Here is a 26,618-nt window from a genome sequence, read left to right as displayed (position 1 = left end):
ACCTGAGTCATTAAGGAAAGAAATGCATAAAAAATGAGTAACTTTGCACCTGGACAAAACCATGTTGCATTGGAGGGGGAGGTAAATTTAAAATGTGGGGACAGATTTATAGTTGGGATAGGGCATGTCCTAGATCAACTTTAAATTTCAGTGTAAAAATAATGCTATCTAGTATTTGTGTGCTACATGAAAAAGCAGCCAGTATTTTTCTTATGTGCAAAATAAAAATAGAAATAATTTCCACCCCTTGCATTGTAACATGGTTTGTCTCGGAGCAAACTTACTCTTTTTTTTGCTTTGCTCTCCTTAAGAACTTAGGACCAGATAGTCCCATAGCAGTACACCATTATCTCCAATAATTATGATAATCTAGGGGCATCAGGAATTGAGGGAAATCAAATATTTGCAGCTTTAATAAAAGAAAACAAATAGAGGTCGACAGCATAGAGGGTCAGTGATTGAAGAAGTGTTGCACAGAATGTAGAATGTGTAGTAAAAATGGATACCCCACAATGAAGGGAATACCACACTTTTCTAAAAGTGGGCACAATATACCTAGCTGAAATTAAAAAAATAAAAAATTAAATGAAAACACGTAAAAATAGCCTTACTCATAGAAAATTGGGGAACTGGGATCTGAAATAAAACTGTAGATATATTTACCACTAGTGGATGGTCCACATTGTAATCTTTCGCTCTGTATTTCTTCACCATGCCTGCAATTGGATATGACATCCCATGGCTGAAAACAAAGAAAGGCATCATGATGTCAATCAGACACAGTAATGGACTACCGTAATCCCTGCCAGGAGAACCAAGTGCAACATTTTCACTGTTGGATTTCAACTTTATAATTTATAAAACATTCTTTATGCATAAATAGCATGGGCGTACGCACGGGGTGTGCCGGGTGTGCCAGGGTACACCCTAACTTCAGGCCCTAATCCCTTCTCCTAAACTTTTAGTTTTTTTGTTAAATTAAGAGGCTGATCATAGAGCCCTATAATGAGCCCTCTGCTCTGATTACCGTTATTGGAAGCTACTTGATGCCCCAGAATGCTGCTTACAAGGCTTAGCATTCTAGAGTGCCAAATTTAAACTTGCTTAGAATGAAACGACCCATATGACCAAACAGCATCGTATGATGAGCTGTCATCTGAAGCATCACTATCTGATTCCTGTAGAACCTCATGGCTCACCAGGCACGCATGATATCCTTTCTATTTTTCCTTAGAGAACCAGCCAATAAGGGACAATGACCATATATCTGGTGCTTGAGTGAATTGAAGTTAGCAGGGTCTGTCATAGGGTGCAAGAATTCTGCACATGTCCTTTATAAGTCTGTCCTCTCTGGCTTCACTGGGATGTGATTTCAAAGGTCTTTTCTCTATCTTTATTTTGAGCACTCTGGTTTGCCTGGGACACAAAACTTCTTCACTGGGAAATCCTGACATTTTCACTTTAGTTTCTTACTTATTCAATGAGTTTGTAAAGAATGAATAAAGCCTGTACACTATTCTAAATCTGGCAACATTAGATGTGAATACAAAAGTATAAGAATATAAGTACTGAAGAGTGTGACGGCCAGGGCCACCATCAGAAATAATGGGGCCCAGTACGCCCCCCCCGGTGAGCGCCCCCCATTTCAAATGGATTCTATAAACCTTCAATACAAAAACTCATGCACTATATCAGCCGTCACCAGGGCCGCCATCAGGGGGGTACAGGGGGTACTGTTGTACCGAGCCCGGGCTCACCAGGGGGCCCAGTACAACAGCGCAACACAAACTTACCTGGGGGCCCGCTGTCTTGCAGTCCGCTGGTCTCCACTACTCTGCGCTGATGTCTTCAGCCTGGCTGTCACCGTGACAGCCAGGCACCAGAATGCGATCGCAGGGGAATGACCCCTGCGATCATGTGATCTGGCTGTCACAGGCAGATCACATGATTGCAGGGGAATGATTCCTCCACCCCTGCGATCGCATTCTGGTGCCTGGCGGTGACAGCCAGGCTGAAGACATCAGCGCAGAGTAGCAGAGACCAGCGGACTGCAAGACAGCGGGCCCCCAGGTAAGTTTGTGTTGCGCTGTTGTACCGGGCCCCCTGGTGAGCCCGGGCTCGGTACAACAGTACCCCCTGTACCCCCCTGATGGCGGCTGATATAGTGCATGAGTTTTTGTATTGAAGGTTTATAGAATCCATATGAAATAGTCCCAAATCATTTCCTTTTCCCCTCTGTCGTCTGGAAACAGAGTTATGAATTCAAGAATTGTATGACATCCCATTCAGTGGGTTGTTCCTTCATCATAAAGCAACAGTCATTAAGACTTTCCCGCGTGAATTGAGTTTATAAAGGCCGGGGCATATAACAGTAAATACCCGCCATCTAGTCCACCAGCAGGATATATGTGTATACACTATGGAAATGAAACTATGCAAGTACATGATGGTCTGGCAAGGTATTACAAAAGGGGAACATCAGTTTACCTTCAAGTTAACTTTAATTTAGATCAATTAGAAATCGGAGCACTAAATAAGAAGTGTTTTGGTGTAAATGGTGCACTATGGCAAGCAAATACAGAATAGGTAATTTGAGAGGTTTTCCATGTTAACTAGTAAGAGTCCTTTCTGTTCGCTGTACATATCTGTGCTGTGATTTTGTTTAAATTTAGTATAGAGGATATAATTTCTAAATTTTTTGGGGTATTTTACTGCTTTTTTTCCCCCCTAAAATGATTTCAGACTAGTGAATGATTTAAGTGATGTAAACTCTATCCTGAGTAATGATTGGCAAGAGATTTATAAAATTTATGGCAGGGGTCAGGGAACTTTTTTTACCTTTTACCCCTAAATATATTTAGATACGCCGACGGTAAATCATATATTATTAATTATTGGAATTCAAAATTTCTTTGAAAGCTTCAACTTCAAAAATTCAGGTTTTGGAGAAACGGTGTTGCTTCATTTTTGATACGAGAGCATCAATATTGGGTCATTTTGATGGCAGAGCAATTTGGATACAGTCTTCAGCGTCCAATCGATTTCTCTGCTTTGTTTTTATGTTCGTTAGAGTGGAAAATCCTTGTTCGCAAAGGTAGGTTGTGGCAAAAGGCAGCAACTTTTGACTGCCTCCTCATATGCAATTTTGAATGCCTTTGCAGCTGTTGACAATCAAAAAATATGACAGATCTGCTTTGTTTTCAAATGCAATACGTGCTTCATTATTGCATCAAAGCTCAAGAAGTGCCTCTGCCAACCCTTGAGGCTCTTCTGGTACAACAGCAATTTCACATTTAAAAGGGTCTACAATCCAACGGACGGCATGTGAATCGGCAGCATTACCCCCAGGAATTTCATTTTTACCTCATCTGGGGTAATTTACCCCTGTTCCCTGACCACTGATTTATGGCCTGTGCACTTATTTTTTTCTTTCTTTGTATTGTAGAAGGTCAGGTTTTTTTTTTGAAGAGAGAAAAATGAGTATATGTAGTGCAAATTTTTTTCTTTTCTTTTGTAAATACCAAATGAACAGAGTGTTTTGTCCCTTTATGACCAGATTGATTTTTAGGTTTTGGTAAAGTTCCTGTTCAGTAGGAATAACTTCCCTATTTTTCAGTCTGTCCCATCAAATATTATACTATTGCAACCGATATGGCTTTATTTTGTAGTATATTAAAATAAATATGTTTTAATTGTATGGATTTATATAGGGGAAAAAAATACACTTTACAACAATTCTTCCCAAAGATATTTTTAGGCAATTACTGAAATGTCAATATTTAATTGGTTAGTTCTACTGATTATAAGGATACCAAATATGTTCATCTTTTACATTGTCTGATACATAATAGGGCCCAGAAACAACATGCATTTTAGTTTCAGAAGTTTTCTTTTTTTTACCTTGAAGATATATCTAAAAAGCTTCCGTGTGCCCAAATCCTTTGGGTGGACAAAAATTGGAGTGAAAGTGGATTTTTTGTAATTTTGGGACTACATGTATACTGTGTGCAAAATGTGTTAATATAATGGAGAATGTGTAGCATAATTTGGATTAGCACAAAAGTGACAGGGCACCATTTTTTAAAATTAAAATTATTTTTGTTTATTCTTTTATTTTAGCTTCTTTTATTATTATCATTATAGTTTTGGGGGAACAAGATATGTGCAGAGGGGAAATGGTCCATGGCCTCCTGTATCTCTGCGTCAATACAGCAGTTGTAATATTGATCTAATGCTAGTCGACATTACAGAGCTACCAATATGCAGAGATGCAGGGAGAGCTGGACTGATTCAGTCCTGCTCTTACTTGATCTGTCTGTGGATATAGGAAGTCCTGGTGATATTAAAGTAATGGTCACTGGGTTTCCAGAGCAAACCCACTCTGGGAGAACCTCTTCCATAGTTGGTTATATAGTCCAAAAAACTGGTTCCTGGGAATAACACTGGAACAGGTTGACAGCTGGGTGCAGTACTGGATGAACAGAAGCTACTGATTCAACATCACATGTAAATGCTGGTTATTATAATAGGCAACTGAAACGTCATTGTTAGTGATCAGAAAACAGTTAATCTTCAACTTCCCAAGTACACCATCATTATCTTTTTATTTATATAGCACCACTAATTCCACAGCGCTGTACAGAGAACTCATTCACATCAGTCCCTGCCCCATTGGAGCTTACAGTCTAAATTCCCTAATATAGACACACACACAGAAAGGGGTCAATTTTGATAGCAGCCAATTAACCTACTAGTATGTTTTTGGAACACGGGAGGAAACCGGAGCACCCGGAGTAAACCCACGCAAACACAGGGAGAACATACAAACTCCACACAGATAAGGCCATGGTCGGGAATCAAACTCATGATCCCAGTGCTGTGAGGCAGAAGTGCTAACCACTAGGCCACTGTGCTTTTTGTATAATCAGCTATGAATACTGAAGGCCTTGTAACCCATTTTCAGTTTTGTACCTACTTTTACTATGATTTGTGCGTGGTCATACAATTTCACACAACATTTTATCAAATTTATAGAAATAAAAAAAACAAAAACAAAAACAGTTATCAAGTTTGCAAGAGGATCACATTTTCTTAATACTAAACTAATATCCTGTATTTATTTCATAACCACAAAATATAAAGATGCCAGATGCATCAAATATGTAACCCAGAAACATTGTGTTTTACCTTCTTGTGGTTGCGAAATAAATGTGGGATATTCATTTGAAATTAAGTTGAGCTACTGGGAGTATATTTACTAAACTGCGGGTTTGAAAAAGTGAAAATGCTGCCTATAGCAACCAATCAGATTCTAGCTTTCATTTATTTAGTGCATTCTACAAAATGACAACTAGAATCTGATTGGTTGCTATAGACAACATCTCCACTGTTTCAAACATGCAGTTTAGTAAATATACCCCTTGGTGTTTTGCAAACTGACATTAATTGGTACCTGAATCTCTAGTTTTCCTTTTTATATTGGATTAGTCACCTAGCTGTAAGTTAGTTATTTTCTGCAACTCCTTCCTTGTATCAGTAATTTCCACAAGTAGTTATGTGCAGATTTTCTCCTTTAGTTGTATAGCTTTGTGTGCTAGAGTCATACTTAGTACATTATCTTTTCTTAATAAAACCCATTTATGACATTTTCATTAATCACATGACTGACAGATAGGTCAAATTCCACGCGACCTTTTCCCTTACTGTAAGACACAATGAGAATATTTACACCACATGGAGAATGTACCATGACTCACCAGAGGTGTACCCCAGCATTCCCAAAGCCTATTCCAGCAAATGAACTTGCCAGATGCATAGAGAAACGCGCTTCGTGGTCATCTGGATTCTTTACAGCTCTGTCAATGGTAGAATTGAAAAATAAGTTACCTTGTAAACAGCAATGCATATACAAATAATAATACTAATATAATAATAATAGCATAAAGCATTACTGCTTGATACATTTACTTAGACATGTGTGTTTTTATGTTATCACATATATAATCACATATGTGGTAATATAGTACAGCAATATGATACAGACAAAACTATGATCACAGGCCAAACGAAGTGTATTGTGAGTAGTATGTAGGAGGGGTCCTCTTCCTTTAGCACCTATGAGCTGCTCTGACTGCTTTCAGTTAGTTGAATGTTTGTATCAATCAGAACTGTAAGGTTTATATTTGCTTGTTTATACCGTAATCAACTTGGACAGCTGATGCATCTGTCTTGTCAACAAGTGATGTAGGTTACAGTTGGAGCATTAATTCCCTCTATATTATCCTACAGAAAGAAGATTTCACTTTCAATTTATGGTCGACAGTGACCTACTTTTACCTGAACAAATATATGCTAAAGAACGAAGTTTTTATATGAATATAACCCACTGACTATTCAGTAAAAGTGTTATCATGTAAAAGGTGAAGTACACCCACCGTTTCAGGTATTTAGAAGCAATCCTCAATGCATGCAAGGCCCAGACATCGCTGATGGGGTTGCTTCCCTGGTAGGCTGGGCGGTTGATTGGGTTGGTAGGACAGGGGCTGCGCATATTATAGGGGATTGCAGTGTAGGATTCTAGTGAGTGGCTGTGGAGACATATACTGCATGTTATCTCACTCTCAGAAATCAGCAGTGACCAAACTGAAACAGATTTATTTACTCACCACAATACATCAAATCCACTATTGGCAGCTACTCTCTCTGGCATGTGCAAAGTGTGCTCTGGGTCAATCAGACCTAGGGTTGGCTTAATGGCTCTAGATGCAATACCTGGAAAATAGCCAAACAGTGTTATTTGTACAAATATATAAAGCCTTGCATATAGCATTATAAAGAAGCAGTGATTTTTTTTAAACAAAAAAAACTTTGTAGGATTTAACATTTTGTATTGATATATTGCTATATATTGATATGTAGCATAGACGTCCCTAACTAGAAGTAAGGGCTGCACATTATGAAATACATTGCTCCCTTCAGATCAGATCACAGAGATTTCTATGCTAGATTGGATGAGGATTGAACATTTTGTTGAAAAGTTGACTGTAGGGAAACAGTGGTTGCAGAAAATATAAAACTTCTGGGAATGAAGTTTTATGTTGTTCATTGGTTCAGTAAACAAGATGGCTGCTACATGACCAAAGTAATTTTACTGCTGCAGAAAGCATAAAACATAATCAGTGCTGTTGTACTTGGGTGTTACAACGAGGAACCGAAGAGTTGTCCATAGATAACAGGTAAAAACTATTCTGTATGTCTGTAGGCTCTTTGGATGTGCAGGTCTGCTGCATTCAAAATATGGGATGCTGGACTTTGGAAGGTGTAGTCTTCTTGCTATGTTTGAAGCCTGGCCTGGTTAACATATTTATGCATCTTGTATTTGATTTAGATGCAAATTTAGTAAGAGTAGTCGCCATAGTATCCAATTCTCTGGCATAGGTGCTCCTGGTATCCAATATTCTGGCATAGGTGCACCTGGTATCCAATACTCGGTCACAGGTGCACCTGGTATCCAATACTCGGTCAGAGGTGCACCTGGTATCCAATACTCGGTCAGAGGTGCACCTGGTATCCAATACTCTAGCATAGGTGCACCTGGAATCCAATACTCTGGCACAGGTGCACCTGGTATCCAATACTCTGGCACAGGTGCACCTGGTATCCAATACTCTGGCACAGGTGCACCTGGTATCCAATACTCTGGCACAGGTGCACCTGGAATCCAATACTCTGGCGCAGGTGCACCTGGAATCCAATACTCTGGCGCAGGTGCACCTGGAATCCAATACTCTGGCGCAGGTGCACCTGGAATCCAATACTCTGGCGCAGGTGCACCTGGAATCCAATACTCTGGCACAGGTGCACCTGGAATCCAATACTCTGGCGCAGGTGCACCTGGTATCCAATACTCTGGCACAGGTGCACCTGGTATCCAATACTCTGGCACAGGTGCACCTGGTATCCAATACTCTGGCACAGGTGCACCTGGTATCCAATACTCTGGCACAGGTGCACCTGGTATCCAATACTCTGGCAGCACGGTGGTTAGCATTGATGTCTCACAGCGCTGGGGTCATGAGTTTGATTCAAATGAGGGCCCTATCTGTGTGGAGCTTGTATGTTCTCCCCGTGTTTGTGTGGGTTTGCTCCGGGTGCTCCAGTTTCTTTCCACAATCCAGAAATATACTGGTAGGTTAATTGACCCTCTAGTGTGTGGTAAAGAATTTAGATTTTAAGCTCCAATGAGTAAGGGATTGATGTGAATGACTACATATTCTCTGCGTAATATGATTGGTGCTATATAAGTAAACGATAATAATAAATAATAGTAATCTGTATGAAACACATACAAAGAAAATCTACTTTTTTTTATGTTATTGCAGTCATCCTTATCCTGGTTTAAAGAACACTATCAAGCCCATTAAATCAGCTAGGAAACTCACTTAATCTGGAGCTTACAACATGAGCCTTGTGTGAGTGACCTATGGAGGATATGTCAGAGTTCTGTATAGTCATTGGCATTAATCCTGAATCTGGCTGCGACTAGCAATAGGCATGAATTAGTGATGTAGAGACAATGGGAAGGGCTTTGTCTACATGACAAAATAGGGAAGTTGAGGGAAAGGTTAGTATGATAAAATAACATATAGAATAATGAGGTAAACCTCCCCTTTCAATAAGGAGTGAAGAACATACCTGTTTTGGCTTTAAGTTCCTCATAGTCAAAGATTGCGATCCCTGTGGTTTCACTTCCTGTTCCAGAAGTAGTTGGGACTGTCAAATAACATAGATATTGCAAGTGATCACAGGTATTTGTGTCAATTGGTACACAGTGATAATTGTTCATCATTTCTTATTGCCACATTGATAAAACATTTCAGCATAACCCATTATGACTTGGATTGTGATGTCTTACTACATCGCCCGCTGTGCAAGCCATAAGATGCTATGACCGGTTTCTTGATTTTAATTCCAAGAAATGCCCTCTTGTTGGCTCAGTCTAGGCTTCACATCTAGGAACGCTTCATTTAGCTGTGGTCATGTCCCCAATTCTGTAGGCACCTCTTTTACCGCCTTAAATCACAATTGGACTGAAAAAACTGTGACATCTGGAGGTATGTACTTAGTTCATACCATAGGCAGACGCTCAACATCTGACGCATCTCAGGAAACTCTTTTCCCTTTCTCAAATATTTGTAGTTGCTGCACTTTATGTCAGGAATACATAAGGGATGCATTCGTGTTAACACTATATCTCGTAGACCTTAAATATGTGTGGAATATGTATAATGAATCGTATAATATAATAATGATTATAAACTAAAGTATTTTGTGGCATATAGCAGCGATACTAAATATACGTATGTATGGATTAAGTTTTTACTTCAGATGACCTCATCGGTATAATTTATCATGAAAAATATGCATTTATACAAATGTTATGCATAAACAAATATTATATCATATATATTAAATAATATATATCATATAATATCTCATTTGATCATTTTCTTTATTGATGATGACATCAGTGCAGGGAGTTATTTATCTAATCTACTGTGTGTGGCTGGGTGACTGTTCCTTATTTAAAGCCTCTGTCCTATACCAGCAATCACACAACAGATTCGCTAGCACGGCTTCAGGGGAATTATTCATTGATTCCACTGCAGGACTGTTCTGCAGAAAGGAGGTGCAAGTTCATCATAGGCGGATACCTCTGCATTCCTGCCAGTAGTTTCATGTTATCATAAGCATTTGGGCAGCACGGTGGCTTAATGGTTAGCACTTCTGCCTCACAGCGCTGGGGTCATGAATTCGATTCCCAACCATGGCCTTATCTGTGTGGAGTTTGTATGGTCTCCCTGTGTTTGCCTGGGTTTCCTCTGGGTGCTCCGGTTTCCTCCCACACTCCAAAAACATACTAGTAGGTTAATTGGCTGCTATCAAATTGACCTTAGTCTCTCTTGGTCTGTGTGTGTGTTAGGGAATTTAGACTGTAAGCTCCTATGGCTCAGGGACTGATCTGAGTGAGTTCTCTGTACAGCGCTGCGGAATTAGTGGCGCTATTTAAATAACTGGTAATGATGATGATGGACCATTTACTTGCGCTTTTGCGTTTGCCCTCCCCAGGATGAAAAGATTCCGGCCTTCTCTAAGAACAAAAAACATTCTCTAAGGACAAACATTTTTACCTGCAATGAGCGGTTTAAGTGTGACGGTCACTGGTTTTCCCTTTCCAATGGGGGCATTAACATAGTCCAGAAAGTCAGAGTCGGGACTGGAGGCATAGAGGTTTGCAGCCTTACAGGTGTCCATCACAGATCCACCTCCAACAGCCACATAGGCGTCAAATGACCCTTTTCTGGCAAACTGTATTGCATCTATAAAGCTGAAAAACAAGACAGAAACGCTAACTAGTACGTTTCTAATACAAACATACACAACTTACATAGGTAGCTGCTTTCTAGCTTCTTGGTATAAGCAGACATTGAAGAAATCTACAGAGACATTGTTTGCAAATGTAATAACTTTCATAAAATATTGAACCCTTAAAAACTGACCGATTACTTCTAATAATGCTCAGATTACCATAGAGAATAGAATATAATATAAAAGTTACAGCACATGTTCATAGGTGTTTTACACTTTCACATGACGCTTATACACACCTTCCTGCAAATTTAACTACATGCATTGCTTATTCTTCCTGGTTTCCATCTGTCCCTTTAAATCATGTCTTTGTATCATACACAGAAATACATATTTTAATTGTATTTATTAATAGGCATTTTCTGACATTTAAATGACTGTTAATGTCATATTGCTACAAGTGCTGTGCACATTACCACTAACAAACCTATTACTGGGCATTACTATTGATGGGCATGACTAGCCATAGGGATATTACTGGCATATTAATACTAAGTACATTGCAAGTAACTACATTGCAGCTTCATAATATGTGGCCTAATGTATGTGGGCTATTGTGGCTATATAATATGGGCTTCATTTAATATATAAAAATATTGGTCTTGATTTATGTCCGAACACAACTTGCTCGTAATTGTGTTTTTAAAAAGAGCGCGGAACTTGCGCGTAGTTCTGACCATATTCAAATCCAAGCAAAACCACTGCAAATCCTGGGAATAACTGGACTGAATGAACTGGACCACCATTAAACATGTTGGTAAATGCATTCTGAAGATGCCCTGTGGAGACCTTTTAGATCGTACCAACAGGCCCGGCATGCATGTGTCACCAAATGGGACAATGGTCCTGTCACCCGGCGATCACAAGGAGAGCCAGGGTCGGCCTGTGTGGGGCCTGGTGAATTTCTGCTCTAGTGTCATCTACTGGCTTGTTCTGCCACCGCACCTCTTGTCTGTCGGCTCCACTTTAACATTGTCATATAAGCAGAAGTTGATGCCGTTCGTTGTTAGTGAATTTATCACAGCTTTCACCGGAGGAAGTTGAGCCAGGTTCTTGTCGGTCATCACACAGACATTTCTTGCTAGCATATTCTGCAAGTCCTTTGTAGACAATAAATGAAACCACCATTCAGAAATCCAGCTAAAATATTAGAAAAATATAAGGTACAACACATTTCATACATAGCAATAGCAAGCTGGATTTATAGCGTATGACACTGGTTACTGCTGACACCTTTAGTCAGATTTATTGCCCCTGCTTTGGCCTCATCCATGCAGGGCAGGTTGTTCGGGTCCGCAATGTTAGCAGCCTCACTAGAACAATGAGTAGCAACAGGGAGACTTTCAGGTAATGCTCCTCAGGAAAAATACCATTTACATCCCAGTCTTGCAAGTCATAGCATTGGGGTTGTAGAGTATGACATGGAAACGTATTCTGATCAAAGAAACTTTCTCTTTCATTTGAAGCTGATGGTAACTCGGAGGGGTTAAAATGTAGGGGAATCAATCGTCACTTAATCTAGGAGACAAATTAATGTTAATGTTAAACTTCTTCACATTGAGAGACTAATGATTTTATATGTTGGATAGATTAGCCCCCAATGGATTCAATGAAAAGATTAAGATCAACATGTTTTTATGATTCATTGAGAATAATATATATTATATACATATTTTGTTTATAAATTATTGATGGTTGCACAGTAACATTTGGGGTTATCTGAATGCCTGGGAAGCTTTAGATTTTGATGTTGCGATTCATGTATCTGCACTTAATGTCAGTATGTACAGTAAGTATCAAGTTGTTCCGAAACAGAATGTTAATCAGTCATTAAGTTCTGTATCCGGTTCAAGAGTAGAAGCTAATTGGATGCATAAAAATGGAAAAGAAATAGTAAGGAAGGAGCTGCCCAACGGTATGCCTTAATGAAACTCCCCAAGGTTGGGGTTGATATGACAGATATCAAAACAAATGTAGTCATGTTATAATGAAAAAGAAATCTCTTAAGACACATGAGTACCTCTGTGCATTACTCACTCAGAGGACCTCTACAAAACACGTCACATGTTTACTATGTGTTCCGTTACTAGAGTATATTTCTCCTTACCATGCCAACTTCTTTGGTAACACCTTCTCCATATCGGATGTTGGAAACAGCCATCTAAGAAAAGAGGAGGGATGGAAATAAGTGTAAACTCCATGGGCCTGATTCATTAAGGATCTTAAATGAAGAGGATCCTTATTTCAGTCTCCTGGACAAAACCATGTTACAATGCAAGGGGTGCAAATGAGTGTTCTGTTTTGCACATCAGTTAAATACTGACAGTTTTTTCATGTAGCACACAAATACTTGATAGCTTATTTGTACACTGAAATTTATAGTTGATATGTGTGTGTTACATGAAAAAACAGTCAGTATTTAACTTATGTGCAAAACAGAACACTTATTTGCACCCCTTGCATTGTAACATGGTTTTGTCCAGGAGACTGAAATAAGGATCCTCTTCATTTAAGATCCTTAATGAATCAGGCCCCATAATATTATCATTGTTCTGTGATATGGAAGAGGAGAGTTACAATGCTGCAAGAGGGACTTTCCACATCCCACTGGAAATTTGCACTATAACCAGCACCCTGACTGTTAAGGTCAGAGAGCGAAGGCATAGAGTCATTGTCCAGTATGTCCATTCTGGCCAATCAACAATGCCAACGGTTAGACCCTTCCATCAGAAATGGCTGTGTTATGGTTGTTGGAGGATGGCTGCACAAAGGCCAATAGTGGTCATATTTCGACGCATCTATCAACATAATAATAATAATAATATTCTGATCCATTTCAATCAGATTATTATCAGACACCGGGGTCATTTTGTGTTCTCAGCTGCTGCAATAGTCGGTCAGTGGCCTAATATTGTTGTCCACATTGCAGCATGTTTGGCCAGCTGTAGGGATCTCACAGAGCAGTAGTACTGTATATGGTGACACAGCAAACCTATATTACAGGCAGAACGTGTGCTAGGTCCCAATAACAAATGGGGCCCAGTCTGTCTCACTAACTGAGCAATCATGTTGTAAACCAATATAGTAATGATACAATAATTAAGGATAGCAAGAAATAAAAGCAAAATTATTATATATGACATCCCATAAAGTCTGATGTAATTAAACTTGTATTGTAACTTTTAAAACATTCATGCGCTTACCTCAAATGCATACTCTGTTGTTATCTGTGATGATGGAGCTAACAAGAAAGTAAGAACAAATGAATGTTTTATCCCTAGTTATATACACTGAACACGTTACATAGAAATATACTGCTCTCAGGAAATACACTGTCTGCAAATCAGCTGATAGAGCTGGGACCTGGAGGTTAATGACTGGCACAATGTGTCTTAGTAATGTCATAGATAAGCACATTCTGGTGAATATTATTTATAGGATGCCACTAGATATCCGTAGCGCCGTACAGGGACAGACAGAATCACAGTACAGGGTGAGACAGCACGGTACAGTTAACAAAAAGCACAGTAACTCGGAAGCTCAAAGTACAGCTAGATGACAGGTGAGAGCCCCAGAGGGGTAGAGAGAGTAGAAAGAGGGGTTATAAGTGGTGGAGAACAGGAGGAGAGGTGGCCCTGCTCGAAGGAGCGTACAATCTAAGTGGAGGGTTAGATGGACAGAGACACAAGGGTTTGAGGAGGAAAGGGGGAGAATGGAGGCTGAGACGGGGAAGAGGGGGGAGAGGAGAACGACAAGGAGGGAGGTAAGTGGGAGACTGGAAGGCTTTTAAGAAAAGGTGGGTTTTTGAAGCCTGTTTGAAGCCGGACAAATTAGCTCGGGGGAGCTGGTTCCAGTGGAGGGGGGCAGCGGGGGCGACGGTCATTGGCCGAACGCAGAGGGCGGGATGGAGCGTGAATGGAGATGAGGTTGGAGATGTAGGGAGCAGTGGAGTTGGAGAGGGCCTTGAATGTAAGTGTGAGGAGCTTTAACAGGATTCTGTAGGGGAAGGGGAGCCAGTGAAGGGTTTGGTAGAGGGGGGAGACAGAAGAGAAGCGGCGAGAAAGGAATTTTTGTGTTAACACCTCACTTTTTCAAATTTTAACCAAAGCAGAAGAAAACAGATGTACACCAAACTCTAAATAAGCTTCATTGTGTTTTCAGTTTTCTGATAGAAACCCTCCATTTCATTCCTCTACAGATCACATTCATGCATCAGTATGTCTTCAGTGGACTGTAATCTAAAGTTTTGCTGTACTTTGAATGTGTAGCTAAAAGGATTTCTTATAACGTTTGACAGAGGAGGGGTCATGATGCAGCAAGGAAAAAGTGTATCTGGGAGGATGTAAATCCCTGTGATGTATTAAGGCGTAAATAGATATCCAAAATGGGCGTATTTCAGGGCAGAAACACATAACCAACAGGCATCTATCAGACAGTTTAAGGAGCATGACTTCATGACTGGAGTTCGGTACCATTGTGAAAGTTATTTCTATTGGTTATGGTTTCAATGAAATTTGAAGTTCTTCCTCAGCTGGTGTGACTAGAAATGGCACACGTGCATGAAAGACCAAGAGTAAATGGGTGACTTCCCTCACAGGGCAATAAATGCTGATATTCAAGCTGTAAAGTAACCTAATAAGCAATGTATCACCCTGAGAAAGGATTTTGCAGATCATATCATTGACAGGATAAGTGCATCCCTGGAAAAAGAGCTTGGGATTCTGTGCAAAGGGAACATAGGAGAAGGCTCTGACATCAGGACACCCCAAAATTATAGGGGTAAAGAGATGGAGAGAGTTGGGTTAATGATGGGTTTGTAAGATATATCTGTAGATGAATGGAGGGACTGAAGTCAGAGGAGTGAAACCCGTCTGTACTCAATATGTAACAAAACCCTGGGTTTTCATGATGTTTGATAGTATTAAAACAGATCAAGAACTCTTACTACCCCTTACAGCATGAGTGGGCTAAAAGAGCAACTTTTAATCAAGAGGGATTGTTCACCAAAATAAATTAAATAAATATGGTATGGAGGGATTTAAAAATATAATCAGATCTGAAAGAGTGAAAAATTGGGGTGAAAAGTCCATAAGAGGGTCATTATTCATTTCTTAAGTTAAGAGAAATTTAGATTACGAGTAGCAGAAGCTGAGGCTGGAATTAGATTACACAGATATTTAATATGGACGTGGTTCCAATTAAATAGAATTCCTACTTTGATTTGGGATTACAGAGCAGTCAAAAGTGTAATATTTAGATTGTCTGACTCTGTGAAGTTACTTTTGTTTTCTTTGGAGAGGCTAAAATATTACTTAGAAACTTTCAAAAGCATTGAGGACAAACAGTTGGGTGATATAAAATATTACACTGCCCTTATGGAGACCATGAATATCAGGAAGGTTCTTGCTTATTTAATAATCAATTTAATAAAAATTAGTTATATATATATATATATATATATATATATATATATATATATAGATGATGATAGGCCTGCCAGGACCTGGGTATTTCCCTGTTGGGCAGTGGGATACTGCACACTTCGGGCTAGATTTACTAAGCTGCGGGTTTGAAAAAGTGGGGATGTTGCCTATAGCAACCAATCAGATTCTAGCTTTCATTTATTTAGTACCTTCTACAAAATGACAGCTAGGATCTGATTGGTTGCTATAGGCAACATCCCCACTTTTTCAAACCCGCAGCTTAGTAAATCTAGCCCTTCATCTCTTCCCCTGTTACGAAAGGCTTAAGAGTTGGGAACCTATACCAGCTGCTAAAGGAGCAGCCCAATCTTTGAGAGATATCACGGTCATCTGGCAAAGAACAAATTAATTTCCTACTGTTAGTAACTCATAAGAAACCACACCGCCTTCACAAGAGATAACCCATAACTGGTTGGCAATGTCTTCACTCTAAAGAGCCAATTACCATGTGCTGTGTGAATATGTTGAACTGTCCCTTTGACATTACACTGAGGGAGAGATTACAATTAAGATCCTGCCACTGATTGCGATATGTACATATAATGTGCAGCACCTTTGACCATACGTGACTCACTTAAAATGTATCCTGTTGCTTAACACTGACCTAACGCATCGCATGTCTATTTATACATCTGTCACATTCTTGATGGACTCATGCTCATTAGTACATTCTAAAACAATTTAATTACTTTGAGCATCCAGTTTTACACAGCACAACTCTATATTATGGTACATGTTTTCATTAAATTCTTACCTTGAGAATATGTATGAGAATGGGCCGGGCACTTGCATCTAGAAAACAAAAAAGGTTAGATGCTTATTTCATATTTTTCTGTATTTTACTAATAAAATAATACTTTAAACTTCTTGGGCCTGATTTATTAAGGAACTTAAATTAAGAAGTTTCTTATTTAAGTCTCCTGGACAAAACCATGTTACAATGCAAGGGGTGAAAACTAGTTTTCTCTTTTGCACATAAGTTAAATACTGACTGTTTTTTCATGTAACACACAAATATCAACTTTAAATTTCAGTTTACAAGTAAGCTATCGAGTATTTGTGTGCTACATGAAAAACAGTCAGTATTTAACTTATGTGCAAAACAGAAAACTAATGCTCACCCCTTGCATTGTAACATGGATCCAGGAGACTTAAATAAGAAACTTCTTAATTTAAGTTCCTTAATGAATCAGGCCCCTTGATTTTAACTCTCATGGGGTTTGGTAACTTTCATATAATGTCTCCTCTCTATCTTGTTTGAGAAGACAGTCCCTATACTAACTTGCAATCAAACAGTCAAAACAAAAAATCTAATCACTGGAAGAAAAATAATGATGGGTTTTATACCTGAACAGCTGGAAAACTACAGGTTGCAGAGAACTACCTTAGTTAAATCGACACTAATTAAAAATGTATTTGTATGTTTTAGGCTATTAAATTGTAATACGTTAAAGAGCATTTACTAAAGTGGAAAAATTCAAACGATAAATGTATTTTTTGCGGTACAAATGCATGCATTTTTACTGCCCTGCACACACAAAGGTCTATGTCATACTTGCCAACTCTCCCGGAATGTCCAGGAGACTCCCGCATTTTGCGAGAGTCTCCCGGACTTCCGGGCGAGTGGGGCAATCTCCCGAATTCTGCCCACTTCACTAGGAAGTGCCCCACTTCCTAGTGAAGTGGACAGAATTAAATCCCAAACGCCGCTATTCCCGGTGAATCGCAGCATTTGGCCCCGCGTCTGCGTCATGACGTCACATGGGGCGGGGCCAAAATAACGCGATTTTGGCTGTCCCGCCCCCCTCCACTGACTGGCTCCCGGAAGGGAGCTGAAGAAAGTCGGCAAGTATGGTCTATTTCCACATTTTTATTTGGGAACTGCCCTAGTAAAAGAACTTTCCGTTTACTTTTGGAAATGTGTATGGCGGAAACAGTCGTACTATTTTACATTTAAATGCCACAAAATTATCTCTTGCTTTTGCACGCTGACACAACTTGAGGCACATTACATGTTCCCAGCTAGCAATTAGCTAGCTTGTCCCTATAGAAGATGGAGAAATTTGCACCCCTCCCTAATAAAAAATAGGCTCACTGGTGTGTCTTATCCATACTTAGCAAGTAAACCCACAATCCACCAAACTCCTTCCATTAGACAAGGCAAATATTTACACCCCTGAAAGAAACAGCAATATATCCTGCAAATCAATGCACTTCTATGCAAATCCCTTAGGCTCTTGCAAAGATTTCACCAGCCACAAGTGGTTCTGGGCAACACAATATCTAAAGGTGCATCTGTGTAAAAGTAGGCATATATAACGGCACAAAAGAGCACATATACTGCTGGGTTGCACTTACATAAATAAGATGTACAATAGCAATAGTACAAACATACACAGGATATAAATATAAAAATATACACAGGACAGCCATCAGTTATATGCTTATAAAGGTTATGAGGATACCACCCTTAGCTGGGATTGCAGTTAACCTATGTGGGATTCAACTCACACCACAAGACTTTCACAAGATACAGGATAAATTGTAGTATGTATCCTCCAGCAGCCTCTTGCAGTCAGCACTTCAAAGTAATAATCTCAGTCTCCTTCAGCGTCTGATCCTCCCGCAATATAACCACTACCGTTTAGCTAGACAGTTACCATGTTGCCCAGCCTGGGTTACTGACTCACATAGACCCTGTCCTGGTAAGGTTTCCTCCAGCGTCCTGGCCCAGAGTCCTTTTTGCTGATGTGTCGTACACCAGGATCCTCCAAGCTAGACTAGCTCTCTTGGCATTCTGAACTCCCTATATTCTGGGCTGTACACACAGGGAGTAGGATCAAATGTCTCAATCCTCCCCCTTACAGCATGGGTCTATCAGTGGACACTAACTGTTAGACATACAGTCTCTGTTACCTTGATTATACAATGGAATGGCTTGACTCAATTAGCTATTTGGCTGGATACACTAAACAAAGGGTTACAATATAACATCAAGGAATGACACTTCATGCTTGCGTGAAACAACAAGACATTTGACACATTGTATCGGCAACATTACACAATCTGAGTCTGTGATACATTTTGATACAATAACATTTATATTGTTACATAGTAATACATTTCCCAATGCTATTTCAGCCAGTATATTACTGTGGAGGCACATTACATATCATCAACCAGGTCTACGCCACACCTCATAACAATGGGCATTTGAAACAAATGGTAATTATCTTAGTTAACACAAGCAAAATGACTTCTGCTGTCCTGTTATTTTCACACAATATGGCAATATTCTTTCTATTTCTAATACATACAATATTGCAGGAAATAGTAAGGGCAAAATGTACCTAATAACATAAAATAATAATACAGATAATACACCAATGCTCTGGTGCATATACTTAGACTGGGACAAGGATTAAAAAGTACATTAAACTTTGAGAAACAGGTCATGAATAAAAAGTTCTCAGTCCCCCCCCCCTTTGTGACAAAGGTTTAAACATATATTTACATTTTGCCAATTTTGCTGACAGTGTGTCTTTAGAAGTTTATCATCTTGAGTAAGTATTGTGATTACAAAAATATTTATATCAGTGGATGACATTGTTCTATGAGGTTCCATGTTTACACTGGCATAATGAGTAAAGGTAGCTAGCTTGCTTGGCTTTACAAAATAATAATGTGTAAATAAAGCATCTATTATTGTTATTATTATTATTTTTAACTTATAAGGCGCCACAAAGGGTCCACAGCGCCGTACATTACATATACAGAAAACAGAGACCCAAGACATAACATGATACAGAAAGAACAAAAATATATACAAACACAGGTAACAAGGTAAAACAAATCAAATTCTTTCTGGGACAGATAGTGAAAGGGATGGTAGAAATCAGCGATAAGTAGGCCGAAACTAAAGAAAACAGGAATAGCGAAGCAGGCCAAGAGGTACAGAGGGTGATGGAATAGTAGAAGGAGTACACAAGGAAAGAGGGCCCTACTCCTGAGAGCTTACATCCTAAAGGGAAGGGGGAGACACAAATAGGGTGATACTAACTGGGGGAGAGAGCCAGGAAAAGGGAGTTAGGAGGAGGGCTGATAGAATTGCATAAAGAAATGAGTCTTAAGGGCACGCTTGAAGCCTTTGAGAGTAGATGCTAACCTGATGGAACGTGGTAGATCGTTCCACAGCAGGGGAGCAGCCTGGGCAAAGTCCTGGGAATAGGAACAATCTTGTTTTACATGAATAGGTAGAACAGAATATTGTATAGTCATTCTCCTTGAGCCTAAAGGCCGTCCAGCAGCCTTGGGTGTCACAAACTACAGTTCCCAGCATGCACAAGGTGTCAGGACACAGGATGGCAACAAGGGGAGAAGATTGAGAAACACCGTCATTGTCGGATAGGACACCATTATATTATTTATAATAACAGAAGAACTTTGACTGCAGATTTCTTCTTTTCCCAACCAGAAGAATTTCAAATCTGAGAACATATGTGTGTTTTTTTTGTTTTTTGTTGCCCTCCCTCTGTGAAGGTGCGTGTTTCTTCGATCTAAGGTTGCCATGAAGTCGTCTTTGGTTCAAATATCTCAATATATTATAAGCCTTCCCTTTTATTCTGTCTTTGGGAAGCACTAATACAATGGAGTCCTAAATTTCTTTCTTTTAAGAGTAATTTTTTCAGGACTGCTTTTTCTATGAACTATTCTAACGTTACTCAACAAAGGAATTTTATTACTGAGACAAATTTATGGTGGCAACTTTGCAAATTCTATCTTGTAACCAATTTTTATTAACATCAATACTCTATCAAAGATCTGTGGTTGCTGTCTACCAAATTGACCAAGGATAACAATAAGGGTGGAATCACCTTTTGGTATAGACACCTTTACTCTTTGCCTGCCATTCCCAAACACAATTCCCAAATTAGGTGGGAGTTGGATCTCAACACCTCTTTTTCCCCGGTTCAATGGGACATAATATATAGTAATTTGTCTACTGTATCTAAATGCACCAACCATGTGGAAATGCTATATAAATTGTTATATCGTACTTACCTTACCCCAGCCCATCTTCAGAAGATATGGCCTAGCCATTCTAAACTGTGCTGTCGCAACTGTGGGGGTGTAGGGGAACTCATGCATGTGTTTTGGTCATGCCCGGTTATACAGCCCTTGTGGCAGGAGGTGTTTGACCTTGCGCGGAAAGTTACCTCTATATCCTCAGCTCCGACACCACTTGTTGCCCTCCTACATTTATATCCTGAACAAATGCCTAAATATTAGATATATTTGGGGGCATATCTTAGTAGCCACTAGAGCAGCAATTGTGCAACTTTGGAAACAATCGGCCCCCCCAAACATTTACAAAATTATCACGAAGATTCATTATAGCTTTCAAATGGAAGCTTTAGATGCCCCTTATTCTATGTCACCGTCCTCCCCAATTGTTAAATGGATGTCTTGGCACGAATTCACAACTGAAGGGGAAGGCTCTAGATTAATCCAACCCCTAAAGGCTCATAACCTTTTAACTCAGGTCCCTCCAGATATACTCCCTAGCCCAACCTAAACATAAATATAGGCCATATTTTCCTGCCCTGCTGGTTTGTTGCTGATATATTTTTTCATATAGGTTGTATGGTTTGATATACAATGTTGTGTCTGCCCCCCCACTCTGTATTCCCCTCCCCCCCTATTGTTTTTTCTGTACCCCTCTACCCCTTACTTTTAAAACTTCAATAAAAATTATTGACGTTAAAAAAAGATCTGTGGTTGCATATATCCATACTACGTAATACTTCTCTAACCTTCTACTAATCTGTGTTGTCTGCAACCTGACATCAGAACTTCATAGTTTTGTCTGATGAAGACAGAGTCTTTCCTCCTCCTCTTGTTGATGTATTGGCAATACTCTGATGTCTCCTCGTTCATACCTCCTTCTATGTGATACCTGGAGATCTTCTATTCTGCTTGCTCAGGGAGCCTGATAAGTGACACCTGAGGACAGGGACAGGTAATGCCAGACAGTATAAAATTAGAAAAGAAGGCTCCTAACTCAAGACCATCATCCTAAGGCAAAGAAACAAATCTCTCCCAGCAGTGATAATATAACACAGCTCATCCCCCTGGTCAGTACTGCTGTAGACTACCAGGTAGATAGGATAAACAGATAGCAGGGGCAAACACAGGATTTGTAGAGGGGGGTTTCCACACCACGCTGCCAGTGGGCGTGACCAGCATGCATGGGTGTGTGGCTATAATTTTAGACAGTGCTTGGCTGCTCTACAACTCTTCCTATCCCCATAATATACATGGGCAATGCTGTGTGCACTACTGTTAGGTACAAGCATCTCTCCCTTTTCAGAGCCATGTGAAGCGGGGTCAGAGTCCAGCCACCAAATTATACAGTGTCCCAGGCTTGGAGGGGGGTTTCCAGGCACTGGGAATCCCCCCCCCCCCCCCCCCTCGGTTTACCTATGGATAGGGTGGTAGAGTCTGTGAGAGGTAGGGGAGGATGTCTTAGGTGTTTTTTGAACTTCTCTATTGTTCTGCCAGGGGGAGTAGATTTAAGCAATTTGTTTTTGCTGCCAAGTATGTAAATAAGTATGTAAATAAAAATATTGATTAACAAAATAAATGCACTTTTTTATATAAAGTCAGTTAAAACAATTGTTATTTTGAGTAAATAAAACCAAAAGAAACAGCAGTTATCAGCATATATGAGAATATTAAGTGTGACATCTTAGGGTCCATTTCTAGTTGCACACAAACAACCTAGCGCCTAATATGAGTTGATGTATGAATCATATTTCTGCTTTTGAAAATGAATGGATGACACTTACGATGCTCGCTGCAGCTGCCTCAGGAGGTGGATCACTTTATCCCGTCCAGCAGCCATTAGAACGCACAGAAGGTACTGATACAAAGATACTATCCAAGTGTAGTGGTCAGCTATAACAATGAAGACAAATGTGTTATGAAAATAAATAAGTAAAATTGTACATAATTTACCTACAACAGGGCTCGACAAATGTTTTAGAATCTAGGAGGCAGCCAAGTTTTAAAACATTTTTCTATGATAATCAACAATAAATTGTGCACATTATCCATAGACTCCGCCCTCTATACACACAGTTAACTCTTACAGTCATTATATTCCTGTTCTATCCCCTCCTATCTCCGCCTCAGTCCTCTTCCTCTCACTACTCTATCCCCATCTCAAGTTTATTGTCAATGCAGTGATCAATTCTCCCCTGTGCAAGTATAAATTTGACGCTCTAGAATGCCGGCCCGTGCACGTGGAATTTTGGGATATCGATTAGATGCCGGTGTCAGAGCAGAGAGGATGTTTAAGGAGCTCTCTGCTGCCACCTACACTGAGAATTCTTCAAGTACAGCATGACACAGCAGTGGCCAGTGGAGTAGAAAAAAATGTCCAAGTCACGCAAGGTAAATTATGAAGTGCAAAACATCCGCAGCTCCATGTAAAACCAGCTGGGGCCAACATGGACCTCGTTTTGTAAAAGTGTTCCTAGATTTCATCCCAGATTCGCAATGAATCACGTCATTGAGGCCTTGATCTCTCCCAGTTCACTAGGAAGTGGGCAGGATGCATGAGAATTGTCTACTCTCCTGATAGTCTGAGAGACCTACCTGGAATCCGGGAGTCTCCCAGAAATACTGGGATAGTTGGCAGGTATGCACATGTCTCTATAAACTGGAAAATTATATTTTTACCATTTTATAATTTTGGATCATAATAAAATGCTAAAGAATGAACCCCCATTATGTTCTACAATACTTCATTTTTAATATTAATTCAATTTTTTTTTCAGTCAGCAAAATGTCTGTAACAACAGACGGTATGGCTTTGGATTTTGTCTTAGCAAGTTAAGGTAGTGTGTGCTTTAATTGGTTGGGCTAAAGTGTTGTTCTTTTATCACTGATCAACGGGATAAATTAAACTCAAATTTGAAAGAAATTAGGAAAGAGCAAAAAAAATGTTTGGACCTTCTGACCTTGGTGGCTCGAAGCTCTTGGTCATGGAATATTGCTTGGAATTATTACTTTTGCAGCTATAGTTTTGTTGCTTGCACTTTTGATTATGTTTTTGAAATGTGTTTTTCAAACTATGAGCAATGTTATTGTATTAGATACAATTTTTAGAAATCTAAAAATGCAGAAATGTTATAGAATGAACCGCCACTTTGTTTTAGAATACTACATTATTATTAATAATTCTACTTTTGATTAAGTCAGCAGTAAGTTTGTAACAACAGGGTCATACATTTGGGTCCAAGGGATTTAGACACAGATATTTTGGAGAGTTGTTTGCAATAATAAAATGAAATGAACAAATATTCTATTGAAAGAAGGCTAAACAGAGCTAGGACAATATAAACTATTAAGCTGGGTACACACTAAAGTGTTTTCACGAGATTATCGAGCCAATCAAACGATAAACAACCGCTCGGCTCAATATCAATATCAGAGCACATCGTATTGTTTCATTTGCGCTTTAAACCGGACTAAAAATGTCGTTCAACGATGTCGGTCCAATTCTGCAATGTGTATGTACTCATAACCGGCAGTGTCCATAGATCTCTATGAAGTGTGCAGAGTTATGATCTTTTCAGCCGATGCAGGGGCACACGGAGGATTGTCAGGGGGGGGGGGGTGGTTTCCCCCCCGACCCCCAAAAAAAAAACAACCCGAGAGCTGCTGCACATGCGCCCGCGCATGCGCAGCAGCTCCGTTTAGTCAGCTCTGTCCTATACAGCAGCCGCAGCGCTGTCTAAGAAGCTTCCGCGGCGGTGCTGTATACACTACAGCACCTCCGCGGACGCTTCTTTGACAACGCCGCGGCTGCTGTATAGGACAGTGGCCACTTAGTTAGCGCAGGGGGGGGGGTTTCTAGAGACTCAGAAACCCCCCCCTGCGTGCGCCACTGCGATGGTTATGACAGATAAAGAGCACAGATCAGAAATTGTGTTTAGTGTATACACATGAATCGGCATGCTGATTGGGACTAGCAGATACTTGTTTTAGGCTGTAAAATGTTAAAGATAATACTTAACCAATCATATCATATTCCATAATGCATAACACATAAGATCACACCAGTGACTGTAATTTGGAAAGGCAGACATATTTTTTTTAGTATATGAATTTAATACAAATGTATTATTCAGACTTCGTTCCGTCAACCAACTTTGCATGATGACTTCATGCTAAAGTGTCTGTAATACTCTATTGTGCTGTGCGCTTTGGTGAATAAAGCTTCATGAAAGAACGAGGGGCAGTTTCTATAAAGCTGTTGGATGTCATTAATTACTAGATTTGCCAGAAAATACAGAGCCACTAGTTAAGACTATTAAAAAAAGACGAAGCTAAAAGACAAGGCTGGAGTTAGCTTCTTATTCAGAAAAGCTTATTTTTAAAGGATTAAATCAATTTGGATCACTGACTTCACATCAAATTAACACCAAATTTCGCCTGACCCAATAAGGTTATGGGCATGAAATCAGGGTGCAAAATGGGCAAAGTCACCATATTTTATCATTTTGAATAAGTAGCTGCAGTTTGTCAAGGGTTAAATGCGGTTGGCCCAGCAATTTGACAGTAGGAACCAACACAGGGCGGTCAGTTACATATAAAACACCTGTCTTTTGCCTGGCCCAATGCTATTTTCGGCATACAATCAGGGGGCAAAGTGGGCACAGATAGTATTTTGAATAAATAGCTGCAGTTTTTCAAGGGTTAAATGCGGTTGGGGCGGCAATATAATTATATAATTTTAATTTGTGAAGTGATGCTGTAGTTTTTGTGGAGCGATTGTAGGAGAATTGGGTGTTATGATAATGTGAAGTTTCGTTCCTATTGGTCCATTTTACCCTTTATGTGGTATATAGTCTATTTTATTTTGAACAAAGTGATTTGGGATTAATTTTTTCAGAAATTTTTAATGAACAAAAAAATCAATCCTTGCAAAACTACAGCTACTTATTCAAAATAATAAAAATGCTATCTGTGCCCACTTTGCCATCTGATTTAATGTCGAAAACAGCGTTGGGCCAGGCAAAAGACTGTTTTATATGTAACTGACCACCCTGTGTTGATTCCCGCTGTCAAATTGCTGGCCCAACGGCATTTAACCCTTGAAAAACTGCAGCTACTTATTCAAAATTATAAAATATGGTGACAGCCCATTTTGCCCCCTGATTTCATGCCCACAACCTTGTTGGGTCAGGCGAAATGCTAATGCATTTTGTATAAGGTACCCCCTTTAGTGTTAATCTGATGTGAAGTCAGTGATCCAAATTGATTTACTCCTTTAAAAATAAGCTTTTCTGAATAAGAAGCTGGAGCATGAGTAAGAAATGAATAAGAAGTGAATAAGAAACTAACTTCAGCCTCATAAAAAAGGCAGTGTCTTTGCTGTAAGTCACACACAAGGTTGTATACATTACACATTACCTAGTGCATTCAGTGGCTCCATACTGAAATACAGAATGTCACAGTGTGTCAGTGAAAGGAAATATAATGCTGATTAGAGGAATGAATACCTGTAACAAAGATGGTGTTTGTATGTAGCTGAGAGACAGAGTGGAGAAATCTTGTGTCCCAGCCTCCCTGTGTCGATCTCTGTAGGACTAGTTTGGGAAAGCACTTTCTCTCCCAGCATTCAGTGCTGTGTTTTCT

The 26,618-nt window shown here is 39.6% G+C and overlaps 1 protein-coding gene across 2 annotated transcripts in view; it reads right to left on the bottom strand.

Moving 5' to 3' along the window:
• ADHFE1 (alcohol dehydrogenase iron containing 1) overlaps positions 1–26,618 on the bottom strand; it is a 38,705-nt gene extending 12,087 nt beyond the window's left edge. The window contains exons 1-12 of one of the 2 annotated variants that reach the window (XM_075213595.1): positions 26,483–26,618; positions 22,760–22,868; positions 16,666–16,703; positions 13,632–13,669; positions 12,536–12,589; positions 11,374–11,528; positions 10,191–10,387; positions 8,695–8,772; positions 6,666–6,771; positions 6,435–6,587; positions 5,757–5,855; positions 664–742 (exon numbers count right to left, since the gene is read on the bottom strand). In XM_075213595.1, coding sequence (XP_075069696.1) covers positions 664–742; positions 5,757–5,855; positions 6,435–6,587; positions 6,666–6,771; positions 8,695–8,772; positions 10,191–10,387; positions 11,374–11,528; positions 12,536–12,589; positions 13,632–13,669; positions 16,666–16,703; positions 22,760–22,815 — 1,053 coding nt within the window. In that variant the 5' untranslated portion in view covers positions 22,816–22,868; positions 26,483–26,618. Of the gene's footprint in view, positions 1–663; positions 743–5,756; positions 5,856–6,434; positions 6,588–6,665; positions 6,772–8,694; positions 8,773–10,190; positions 10,388–11,373; positions 11,529–12,535; positions 12,590–13,631; positions 13,670–16,665; positions 16,704–21,850; positions 21,915–22,759; positions 22,869–26,482 lie in introns of those variants that run through there. The other variant, XM_075213596.1, reaches the window with a different exon arrangement.

Source organism: Mixophyes fleayi, chromosome 5 (genome assembly GCF_038048845.1).
Source record: "Mixophyes fleayi isolate aMixFle1 chromosome 5, aMixFle1.hap1, whole genome shotgun sequence".
In the NCBI taxonomy this organism is placed as follows: Eukaryota; Metazoa; Chordata; class Amphibia; order Anura; family Limnodynastidae; genus Mixophyes; species Mixophyes fleayi.
This window is presented reverse-complemented; position numbering and strand designations above follow the sequence as displayed.